The following is a 12,916-nucleotide window of genomic DNA, read 5'->3' as shown; positions in this document are numbered from 1 at the left end:
TCTAATCACGGACCTTCCGGTCGGTAAATTCGCGCTCTAACCACTGATCCATGTGGCAATCTTGCCAGAAAAAGTTCATGATCAGCACACAACTGAGGAGTCGATCTCCGTTGTCTATGAGGCGGGCATCGACTCCGAATCGACTGCCTAAATGTGTTTCAGGAAGCTCAGACGACCTACTTGAGCATTCAAATCACCTGCAAGAACCACACTGTCAGTGCTTTTTGCCTGACGAATGAGCCCGGATAGCTCTCGATAGAAAGTATCCTTCTCCGAATCAGAACTGCAGTCCTTTGAGGTATAAGGCGACACAACGAACAGGCACCGCTTTTTATGCCGAGAGACACTGAGCTTGATTGATATGGATAACCGGATGACGCAAAGACGACCGTTCAGTGAGATGCAATCCAGCAAAGCACGTTTAACTCTGTGGCTGGATAAAACTCCAACGCGATATATTCCACGAGTCATCGCTTCTGGGTCACCGGACACGTGGATGGAGAAATGAGCTCATCCTTGGCGTTCTGAGATGTGTACTAACGCTCGGGCCTTGTATGCGCGTTTCGGAGACACAACATACATCAATTTTAAGGGAATACAAGGTCTCAGCAAGAACTGCCGATTTGCCAATTTGACATAGAGTACGGACGTTGAAAGCTCTCATATAGAGAACATTTCGTGGATTTAGAAGGGTGTTAATTTGTTTACTGTTATTAGGTAGCGAGAAGGCCCCTCCCCTTTTGTCAGATAACTGACAGTCAAATGACCCAGTGACGTTTGCTTGTGTGGTCGGAAGGGGTTGAGAGGGACATCGCACCGAACTGAACTGCATGGGCAAATGATATTTCACGGTTGCCCAGGCCAAGGAAGGGGGTTTGGTTGAGGTACCCCACCTTGAGCCTTTGACTCACAAGTCTGACCCACAAGGTAGTGGGAGGACGTAGGGTTTTTTTGGGGACCCTGCCCCTAGCCTCTGATGCAAGTCTGACCCAAGAGGCAGCGGAGGGTAGCGCTTTCTTTGGGAACCCTTCCCGGAGGCGATGACTCAACAGTCCGACCTGCTCGGCTGCAGACGGTTGACCTAACCCGAGTGTGCAGAGAATAAGACGTTACTGTCTCATTATGCAGCTGCACTCAACAGTCCGACCTGCTCGGCTGCAGACGGTTGACCTAACCCGAGTGTGCAGAGAATAAGACGTTACTGTCTCATTTCTGATGCAGCTGCACATAGCAGGTGCCTTTTGAGCAGCATCGGACTTGGTTTCGGAACTATTTCGACCGTATTGAATAATGCACCTGAACGATTCATTTTCCTTTTAGGGGCGAGATGGCTATGTGGTTAGAGCGTAAATTTACTGACCGGAAGGTCCGTGGTTCGAACCCGAACTCTGCCTCTCGATTTCCCCTGTCTAGGCTTGGGCAACCTCGCAGTACTTCAGCCCTCGTGCTTCCTTCGGGTTGCATCACAGCTAGGCATCCGAAAGGGTGTTACAGCAGAACGATTTATTTTTTATTCGAATAATGCGCCGGGGTTCACGGTCAACCATTGGGCGACCGGATTGTGAGGTTTTTAAGGCCGACCTTTCCTAACCCGTCCTTCCTCGGGGGAAGGCAGCATCGCTGCTTCCATAAATATGGACATGCTGATCGTCTGGTGGGAAGTATTTTACTGCCTTTACAGTCCTATTACAGAGGGCAGTACGACTTTACCCCCAGACCACCTCGTAGTGCGGGATCTCAGTGCTCTTGGTCTGATAGCTCAACTTTGGGCTTCCTGGCATGGTTGCACCTTGTGGAACAAAGTTCCAGCCAGTGTAGCCCGCGAGAATATTGTAGTACTCAAGCCCGACCACCACGTCAAGGTGGCAGCTTCAGGTCGGGTTATACCCACACTTGCACAGGTGCGATGGACCTCACCTTCTTGATATTCTTTCAAAAAATCCAACCCAATCGCGACTACCAACGGGTATCCAATCAGGTAGAGACGATTCCCCTCGTCGCTCAATACAATACCCACACCAGCATATCTTGCTGCGGCGGCTTCCACATCACCTAAAGAGCACAGCCGGAATCTGGAAGAGTTTAGGCAATCAATTAGGTTACAGTACTTCCGTTCTTTATTCTTGCTTGGCAGCGTACATCAATGTAGAGAAAACCGACAATACGAGCGAGAGCCAATTGTTGCCCTAATGAAAACAAATAAAAATCATTCAACTGTAACACACTTTCGGTGACCAGCTGCCATGTTGCCCAAGCCTAGACAGGGGAATTCGAGAGGCAAAGATCGAGATCGAACTACGGAACGTCCGGTTGGTAAATTCGCGGTATAAACAGTGAGCCATCTCGCCCAATTGTTGACCTGCTTGCTTCAAGTGTGCGAATATAAAAATCATCATCATCATCATCATCATCATCATGAATAAACAGGACTGATCAGGATTCCCGGGCCCCCATTTATACCTGGAATCGGGTGCGAAAAGTTTGATTGACTGTGCCTACGGGGATCCGTCTCCGGACCCCCAGAAAATTGGCGGTCCTACTAGAGACTTAATGCTTAGAAGAGGTGGAAGCTAGGGCACTGCACATAGTTTTGGATATCCCGCTTTCGTGATCGTTAGTAGAGTGAACCGGATCCGCATTCAGGCGTTGGCGGAGTTGTTTGTTTGGTGTTTGGTCAACCGAGGTGTGCATATTTCACGTTGGTCTGAAAGGCTCACTGAAGAACAGTAAAGAACAAGCGCATGACTGGAGTTCACATAAGAGTCCATAAAACCTGTAGGTAGTGTACGATCCTCATCACTGTTAACCGCTTGTTTGGGAGCGGAGCTGGTTACTTGGTAGGCACCGTGTGGTCGAACGACTTCCATCGTTCCAGTAGTGGGTAATGCAGAGTAGTCTGCGGTCAACACACATGTGCTGTGGGTGTTGTTCGTTGTTTACGAGTCTTGTTCGGTTCAAGACAACCATCAAACAGCTTCAGCTATGCTGATGCCGTCTGCATCCATTGCCACGTTGCTAACGACCACAACAATGTGAGCTGCTGGTAAGGTGTAAAAAAACACCTAGAGCTTCACGGTAACTTTCAAAGATTATGAGATACACCCTGTTGGGCTATAAGTAATCCCGATGAACGAAGACGATGGACATAATTGTCCCAAGATTCAAATGAATCATACAGGGTGACAGCCAGTGGATATCCAGTCAAGTGTCGATGCTTCTGTTTGTTGGCCAAACACGATAGTAGACCGGCATATCCAGCCACAGCGGTCTCGCCGATATCAGAGACATGCGGCCGAAGGCTGGAAGAGTTACGGGGAAATCAGTTTAAGTATAGTACTTGCGTCCAGGCGTAAAACTGAAGCCTTTCAATACAGCTCAATGGACCAGGGTGTACAAACCGTCTGTAAAATGACTTCATCGTTCAAATGTAACACCCTTTCGGTACCAAGCTGTCGGGCCACCCAATTGAGGTATCAGGTCTGGTATAATACCAAGTCGCCTAAGCCCAGACAGGGGCATTTGAGATGTAGAGGTTGAGTACGAACCACGAACCCTTCATTCAGTATGCCGCGCACTAACAGAGCTCTCTCGAGTTCCGACTTTAGGTAGGGACGGTCCTCATCTCGGGCACTTGTGTCTACGTCCTAAATATTAGTATTAAGATATTTTGGGCGAAGACTTTACACCTGGAAACCTTGATACCGTCAAGAGCTTCATCTATGGTTAAGGCTCAGCAATTTGTCTCCTACGGGAAGCACTTGCAGTGGTTGCCAGCAAATCTGGCAGCACGGCAAAGATGAGCCCATGTTCTTCAGAGGCCACGGATGTGCACAATTTTTGATAGTATTTGGATGTTTCTAACCGACTAACCCTGTTCAAGCTCCTTGTCCTATTTCACCTAACACGAAATTGGAAGAGACAAAGTATTCCATAGTGGAAAAGGAATAAAAAAGCACTTAAGGTTGAACACAGACAGGAATGCGAACCCAGTGGATAAAAAGAATTTCCTTGAAACCAACCTGTTCACTGAGCTGCCAGTTTAATAGCTCAGATATGTTTGTATCTGAATGACCTCTTTCGAACTCAGACACGTGTGGATCACCAGAAGCAGAGTCGCCACCACGACTGCGAACAGACAACGAATCTACGTGTCCAGAAGATAACGGATGCGTCGTAGCCAACTCCCCTTCATCAGGATCGTCTGCTTCTTCATCCGTCTCCACGAATTCATCGAACTCAACTTCTGCATACTCACTGGTGCTAGCCTGGGATTCGGAGGAGGCACGGTTGGCAAATTCATTGGAATGGGTAGGAACAGGCTGTGGATCCTCAAACAAATCTGAGTTGATAATTTCGTCCAATTCGAAAATAATCACACTGCGACCAGTTCCCTTCCAGTCTGAAACAATCACACGACAGTCAAGTCCACCGCTTATTAGCTGCCAGCTTCGCATTGGGCGGAATTTGGCCACCGAACATATGTTGTCGTGCTTCTTAAGAGTTCGCACAACTTCACCACTGGACGTGTCGAAAATTTGAACGGCACCCGAATCATCAGCTGCGGCAAGTCGAGACTCACCCTTCAGAACGTCTATGTAGTTGACCTCATCTTCGTTGACCTAAGAGTGGACATAGAAACCATGATTTTTACCTTCCATTCGGACAAAGGTTCACACAGATAACGTAAATCCCATGTGTAAATCCGGTTACCATGTGCACTGTACAAAACATCCGATTTATCCAAATCAAACTTCACGGCGGAACAAGGGCTGCGCCGAGGAATATGCTGGACTGGAAAAGAGGATTGATCTAAGCACCAAAAGTAGACGTTGCCATCATCACCACCAGAAGCTAAAATACGGTCATTCAACGTCAAAGTCGCCACCGAATCAGTATGACCTCGGGCTGAAATTGAACCCAAAACCATAATACGTCAGTGGTTGGTCCTGAAGGCGCTGAGAGTCAAGTTTCGGTTTTGAAATGTTTGAAAGGATGGCCGATTTTTTAGACAGTCCCAAGATCTAGGGAGGATGTGTCTGAGATAAATGCAACACGTACTTGTCCTTGAATTCAGCTGCAGCTTCGATCTCCTTTAGCGGACCCGAAACGCCGATCACTCCAACGCAAACGACCACGAAGGAAATTAAGGTTTGTACAATTATCTAGATTAAGTGTTAGTTTAGACGCAGACAACAAGGCCACAAACATCGGCTGGCAGAGAAACGAATTCCTGTTCAGTCAAACGGAGATAGGAGCGGTCTGAAAGTGTACGGCATGAACTTTAAAAATCAAATATTGCTCACGCTGAGTTGCAGAGTAAGCCGCATGCAGCAATCCCGCCAAACCAATATAGAGAACTAAACGCGGCGCTGAAACCATCTCACCGCCATTTAGTGCAGCGCGCCACTAGAGAGCGTTGATGCATACAAACAAGATGGAGACATTTTTCGAAGTATTTTGTAACTATTAGATTTTGAAGAGAGATGAGGCCTCAATTAGAAGTAAGTAGGTTTGAATGAATACACTTGCAGCACCAGTGTTTATTTGTTTTGAGTGCGCTAATTTCGAGCTCAGAATGAATGCACCGGATATTGAATTAAGTACTAGAATTAATCGTAGTAGTAAACAGGAGACTCGTAGTAGTTTTTCACACTAGTGGCCTCGTCCTTCACTCAAAATCTGTCATAAGGTGATGAGCCGGTAAATGTTGGTTTTCTACCTGCATTCTTCTCAGGTGAAGTTACAATCCATACAGCGCGGTTTTAAAAGTTCTGGCGAATTTCCCTTCGAGGTTTCCGCGGAGGTCCTGTTCTCTGAGCTTCCTCCTTGAAATAAGCTGTATTTTCGATGTACTGCCCAATGCTGTGTGTGCAGCAATTATTGCTGGTCCTAACTTGTCTAACACGATTCCTGTGAATTCTATTGGATGTTGCATGTGTGGGTGTGGATTTTTGCGACTGTAGATCAGGCTGAGTCGCCGTATCGATGCTCGCCAGAATATAGCGCCTATCGGTAACGGGAGGCAGCAAATTGAATTATTTTTTTGCAATGTCTGGCAAAAAAAGGCCTCATCAAGGTGTTGTTCAGGCCGTGTTAGATCAACTTGGTTTCGGATGGTATCAAGTGAGGATCATTGTCATCCTCGGAATCGCACAGGCAACGGATACCATGGAAGCCCTTATTCAAGCAATACTCGGACCAACACTGCGATGTGAATGGAGACTGGATTCAGACTACGTTGCGCTTCTAGCCACGATGGTTTTCCTCGGAGTGTGTATTGGTTCACCACCCCTCGGCTATGCATCGGATCAACTAGGTCGTAAATCACTGGCGATATTATGCTGCTTGGCTTTAACGTATATGACTTGGTTGTGTGCAATAACTCCGACATACACATGGCTTGCAGCTCTTCGATTTATTTCAGGATTCTATATCAGTGGACTTTTAACTGCAGGAAACTCAATGATATCCGAATTTCTACCAGAAACATATCAATCCACCGGACAGCTGCTCGTCTGTTCGTTTGATTCGCTTATAGCATTATATGTGACAGGTGTTGGCTTTGGATGCCTCGTCAACAATCTGAGTTGGCGTTTTTTTCTCGTATTTACCACTCCTCCGTTACTGTTATGTGCATTTGGATTATGGTGTTGTGTACACGAATCCCCCGTCTTACTAGCACATTGGGGTAGGCGGATTGAAGCTGCGCAAGTTTTAGATGCTGTTGCACGCGTAAACAACCGTATCCCGAAACAACCCAATCAAGAATCTGGAATACCAGCTGAACCCTATAGCTTTGTCGGTCGTTTACATGGAATTGACGAAAGTGAAAAGTCTGAATCTTCCCTCGGTGGTCTTCTGCAAATTTTACGATTGTTTGTGACTGACTATGCTGCGTCCACAACTTTGCTGATAGGGATTAATTTTATATGGGGTATGATCATGTATGGTGGCACGACTTTGCTCCCAGTCGAGCTTCCTTCAGCTCCAAGAACGTGTCTTCAAGTGAGTCTTGCCGTATTTTTCGGCATGAAGTGTAACAACATCCTAGGCCCCTACTACCCGCGGTCAATGCATATACTTGTTCCCACAGTTTTCATCAGTAATTCTCAGTAGATAGAAATAAACTAATAAAATGAAGCGCAGCCCTGAGTTGTAGTAGCTGCTCATTGTGCCATACAAACGACTTGTTCTCATATTTTCGTTTTCAACCAAGTGCTGCTGGTAGCCAGCAACCACTTTATGAGTGACCTCTATAAAAATAGACGCTCCTTCAAAAGTGCATAGCAGTCATTCCTGTCAAGATTTCTATAATAATCCCACGACTAGAAAAGTAATTCTACGTTTTACAAGCTTTACCAGTATACTTACTCTTAGTAACTTCAACTCTAGAGCATCGCTCTAAAACAAGAAAAAACCTACATTTTTCAATGCATTTCTAGACAGTGTCGTTTCTGAAGTGTAGACCAACGTATATGCATGTTTCTAGTTGTTCAAAGCCTGAATGACGCTGTTGGAACTCTACCTATAATCAATATCTTCACCTTGTAGGGAACGAAATTAGGCCAAAATGACTCTGACGCTTGTTGGCCACAATTGTGGTTGCAATCCGCATTGAACAATGCCTGCGTCCATTTGACATGAATGTAGTTAGGCACGTCTACCTCAGATGCTATTTCTGGAAAGAAGGGCCATTTATTGCAAAACATGTCATTGTTGTTCATTTGAGGGGATTCGGGAATGAGTAGCTTAGAGGAATTTTAACACTTCCATCTGAGAAGTTATCACTCGAACAGCCAGTCAACAGGTATGTGAGCACATGATGCGGATTCTTTTGTGGAAAGTTGAGTGCCGTTATATTCTGTCAAAGTGAGAATCAATCACACTGATAGACGCCAGCTCGTGATCAAACTGTTCAGCGTTCACACTACCAGTTGGGAGGTCGCGGGTTCGAAATTCCCTGAGGTTTCGTGAATTGCAAACCGCTGATTATTTCCACATATGATATACTGGCTCCATTTACTGGATGAAATCTTCGTTGAAAACATGGTTGTGAATCTAATCTTTAAGTCATCCTAACCAAAGAAAGAAATTAGCTCTCAACTGACAGTCACCTTTAATGTGACGTTCGAAGATAGGGAAGGTTTCTAACACCGTTGGACAACCATTTTAGATTACGGTTGCAAATCACCAGAAAAATTGTGCGTGGCTCAAAATACTACTGATATTTCCTTCGAAAAGTCGTGGCAGTAACAAACATGCTGCGACTGATGTTAGACATGCCCCTTGAGGGAGTCGAGAAGTTTTCCACAAAGCAGAAACCACAATGAATGACGAAGATGAGATGAGGAAAGCTCAGTGCAGCACTAAAGATGATTTGCTAAAAAATTATCTCCTTAGGACTTAGCAGTTTTCATCTATCTGGTACACTTATAATGGTGCAAAGTCATCACCTTCAAAGAAGGGTCACTCCCAAGAGAGTCGAAAACACCCATGTCGTTGGGGTAGCGAGGTTCGAACCCGCGACTTTTCGGTTAGAAGTTTGAATACTCAACCTTCTGAACACGAACGGCTAGTCCGCGATGTTATTAACTCACACTTGGATAGGACATGGTGCCACTCATCCTCCTTTAAAACTTTTCTTGATGATACGATATCAAAATATTCATCAGAATTCTTCATTGGGGCAGTTAGGTTTCCAGGTTCACATGAGTGACAGAAACGAACAATCTTTAGGTAGGTGAGCAGTCCTCAGTAGCTAAGTACACTTCAGTAACAGACGTTCTTAAAGCTGCCATACATTCTTTAGTAACGGAAAATAGCCTCTTTATCATCATAAAATTCGACCGCATCTGTCATAGTGTTTATACCATGTATGTATGAATGTAAATACCTTAGTATACCATGTCTGATATCTATGGCCCAAGCATGGTTCGAGTCCTCACTTTATCTCACTCACTAATGAACCTGAATTGCCCCTAAACTTCTTCTTTAGTTTAGACAACTGGGGATAATCAGAGCCCTTGAAAAATATGACGTTGCTTGCTGCACAATTCCGTAGGATGAAATTGTTGAACAAGTATAAGGCGAATGGGATAGGTAAACTAGGTTTTTCACGAAGCAGCTTAACGAAATGGCGTGTAACCTTCATCGCTGATATTGTCACCAAAGCAACATATCAGAAGACGATTTCAACAATTTTACGCTTATCGGCTTATGGCCGTCGCCTTAGCTGGCAAATGATCCGCATTATCCATAAGTGGCTTCCCGGTCGTTTTCTCCCAGGACTTGGTCTAGTTTAAGGGACACACATGCGGTCTCCAAAGTCCTGTGTTGTAGGTGGCAGTGGAACATTTGTATGGAAATTAGTTGTCTGACCTTATCAGGCAATCACATTGTGGGTCTACGCTATGCAAAACATCTTATAAAAATGCAGTACTGTATCAAACTGCTATATAAGATGTCCTTCAATAAAAAAACTATGAGAAGCAAGACGTACGGAAGTTAACCACATCTGTTGACGAAAGTAAAGCAGCATTCTACTTGTTTTTATTAGAGCGAACTCTTTGCCACAGTTAGGGGAGAGACGATGGTGAATGTAACGGGTTAACACAGTGCCTTCTCAAAAGTACATGCTCTCAAATGTCCAAAGAAAAAGATTTTTGAATCGGTGAAATACACGTATTTGCAAAAAAATTTGGTTTCGCGAGAGACCCACCTGTAACCCAGCTGAATCTCTCGTCTTTGATGTTTCCAGGCAACTGAATGTGCTGCATCAGACCGCCTCATGTTTCAGCAACTTTATGAGTAGTGTATTACGAATATACATGTATCGCGATATCTCGAATATCGTAGCAACTGAAACATGAGGCGGTCTGGTGCAGCACATTCAGTTGCCTGGACACATCACAAACAAGAGATGCAGCTGGGTTCCAGGTGAGTCTCTCGCAAAGCCAAATTTGTTTGCTAACGAGTGTATTTCGCTAACTTTGTGCAATTTGGTTTCAAGTAGAACATAAAGTCTCCGGAAACTCGGGGACTGCGCCTACATGATGTGCCTCAAGAAGGGCAAAAACAGTCGTGGGCTGTTGAAGAATTTTCAGCAACCTTATGAGAAGTGCATTACAAATTTACTGAATCTAGTCTGACGTTTCCGATGGTACCTTAATAAGATCTGTTTCTGAAAATCGAAAAGGTGATTTGATTGGAAATTTCGTCAGACAGCGTGCTTTTAGTAGGCCACACAAATGGAGAGTCATCGGTTTTCAACCCTAATGTATTACATCGCCATCGAATGCAGCGGCGGCAACAACAAAACCCACATCATCGTCATCCCCACCAACATCGTCACTGACAGTAAACTCACCTTTACTAAGTAAACAGACGTCAACATACTTATGCATATAAGAAATGCAAATGTAGGAGAAACCGCCCCATTAATTTGGCTACATAGTTAACAAATACCGCAAATGTCATCCTCTGGAGTTTGTCTGCATATTCTTATACTGATACCTGAGGAGTGAGTGGTGGTACATAAAAGTCAATGGCCGTTCAATACCTTTTTGACGAGGAAGGCCGACTGATAAATGAACTCACCTGTACACCAAATAAAGCAGACTATTACAAAATGTATATTCGATAAAGCCACACGGGCTCAGTAGTCATTCCAGTAACAACTTCATACTTTGAAGACAATACTTCAAGGCGAATCAATAGGAAACTTTATTGCTTTTGTTTTGTATTGTACCCAGCAAAACCTCACTGTAGACGAGAGACTCTAGCTTCTGTCAAAAATACCTTAAAAACGAATTACTGTTTTGCCATCGCGTAATACTACTGTCCGCTTCTGACTGCTTGGAGAATAGAGGAGCAACTGCTTTTGATATAGTGAATCTGGAATTGCCCGTCGTTCTTCACGGGTTGTTAGCCCGACTGAACTGACCAAGGAAAGTTTTGGGACCCGTCTAACCACAGCTATTTCCAGCTGCATTGAAAGCTGCAGTTTATTACTTACATGTGTCGACTGAACGCGGGATTTCGAACGGGTATCGAACGCTTTCTTCAGCCAATTCTAATGGGAGTCGATTCATAAGACCGAGATTTTCGTACTTCACTTACTACGATCTTTTTTTGCATAGCTTTTCCCTTCCCAGATCACCCTCCAGTCCTATCCCTTCGGGTTTAAACTGGGTACAAGGTGTTCAGATAGATGTTTGCGCTTCTCAGCGCAAAACGTATGTGGCATCGCGCAGAGGTGTCCGTCGGCATATTTCAAAAGGAGAAAAACTTCTCAGAGAATGATAAGAACACCGTGGGGATGTATAAAACAACCTAGAAGACCAGTTTAGTTTGCTTCCAGCCAGGAATGGTGGTGTATGCTATATGTTTGTATGATGTATGGTTTGCATACAGTTCAAGAACACTTCTTACGAATGATCAACACCATACCTGTCACCCATTTACATATTAAAAAGTCATGCTATCAAATAACTAGAATTAGGCTTGGAACCAACATTTTTCCTGCTTATGGTCGTTGGCTATTATGGCTGCGCTATGTTGTTCTCAGTTTTAACTTTGCCAGGTCAGAAAATGATATGGTAGGACGGAGCTAATATGTCTCCGGTGAACACGAGCGTAGATGAGTTGAGTGAGACACTGTGGTGCCTCCAATTCTTAAATTTTCTCCCAAAGTTTCTTTATTTCTCATTTGCTCAAGTCGTTTCAACTGACTTGTAGAAATGTGGCAAATTTTGGAGGGTTTGTGCCCTGATTGTTAAATTCTGACTGAGGACAGAGGTTGCATGGTTCGCAGCTGATCAACATCAAGTGTCAAACGGAAAACAGAAGAGGATGAAAAAGCCAGAGTCACAATGATTGAATCCTCAGTACTTTTTTCGGAGCTGGAACTGGGTGGTTGGGAACACCGACGTTCTAGGACCTAAGGAGGCGGTTATGCCCACTACGAAAGGTCATGTGTCGGAACACGTACACAGAAAAATGTTTGCGTCCCATTAGGAAACCATTCTCAGAGATTGTCCCAGCTTGAGAAATCTAACAGAGTAGATCGCCTGAGGTCCAGTAAGACCAGCCGATTGCCGCAAAGCATGTGTTATCCCGCATAGAATTGACCAGGTATGTCGGAGTGATTTTCACAAAACCTCCGCTGCAAACGACTGTAAATCCTGAAAATATCAATATTTATTTGAAGCCATTGTTGATCTCCCTAATTCGTGAATATTTCTCAGGGGTCTTGAGGATACCCAGAAAAATCAAATCGTTCAGTTTTAGCACCCTTTTGGTGACTAGCTGCCGTGCCAGCGAACGGGGGCACGAGGACTGGGATACTGCCAGGTTAACCAAGCCTAGGCAGCATCAGGCGAGATGCTGAGGTTGAGTTCGAGCCATGGACGTTCCGGTTCGTAAGCTGGTGCCCTAACCTCTGAGCTATCTCACACTGAATAAAATCTTTTTGATGGATTAATTTTCGTGGCAACGGAAAGACAGTATGCCATAGCCGAATATGGTCACTGATGTCACCCGTCAGTTGGCGCCTTTTATCGGGTTCTCACTCTCTGACCACGACACGAGTAGATTTCATCTGTCTTTGCTCTACCGTGACCTACTGGCAGCTTTCTTTGTACACTTCTTTGGCCCAGCATAATCGTGACATTCTGCCGCAGCATGGGGAACATTTCTATACCTTAGAAGCAATCATTTAACATAGTGCATAGAAGTTAAGCACTAGCGTTTGCTACAATTCATGAAATTATCCCTCGCCGATAAACAACCCAGTGAACACATATCAGGGAGCACTTGCCTGGGCCAGCTGCACGAATATCAGTTTTTTATGTGAGCAGTTGTCTTTAACCGAATGAATCGATCATTCAGAAAGTGTTTACATGGAATCACTTAAATA

At 44.7% G+C, this 12,916-nt stretch overlaps 2 protein-coding genes across 2 annotated transcripts in view; one reads left to right on the top strand and one right to left on the bottom strand.

The window, feature by feature from the left end:
• Positions 1–4,905, bottom strand: part of T265_13987 (hypothetical protein) — a gene marked incomplete at both ends in the record, with an annotated part of 26,259 nt that extends 21,354 nt beyond the window's left edge. The window contains 2 exons of the mRNA XM_009171516.1: positions 4,020–4,619; positions 4,652–4,905. Of these exons, the coding sequence (XP_009169780.1) occupies positions 4,020–4,619; positions 4,652–4,903 (852 nt within the window). The remainder of the gene's footprint in view (positions 1–4,019; positions 4,620–4,651) is intronic.
• Positions 4,906–9,865: 4,960 nt separating this feature from the next.
• On the top strand, positions 9,866–12,388 carry T265_06279 (hypothetical protein; the record flags this gene model as incomplete). The annotated part of the gene is made up of 3 exons (XM_009171499.1): positions 9,866–9,936; positions 11,154–11,254; positions 12,246–12,388. 3 exons carry the CDS (start codon positions 9,866–9,868, stop codon positions 12,386–12,388), a joined length of 315 nt encoding a protein of 104 aa, XP_009169763.1.
• Between the last annotated feature and the right edge of the window lie 528 nt (positions 12,389–12,916).

The sequence above is a fragment of the Opisthorchis viverrini genome (genome assembly GCF_000715545.1).
Source record: "Opisthorchis viverrini unplaced genomic scaffold opera_v5_131, whole genome shotgun sequence".
NCBI lineage: Eukaryota > Metazoa > Platyhelminthes > Trematoda > Opisthorchiida > Opisthorchiidae > Opisthorchis > Opisthorchis viverrini.
The sequence above is the reverse complement of the archived record's forward strand: the minus strand, read 5'-3'. Positions and strand labels throughout refer to the sequence as shown.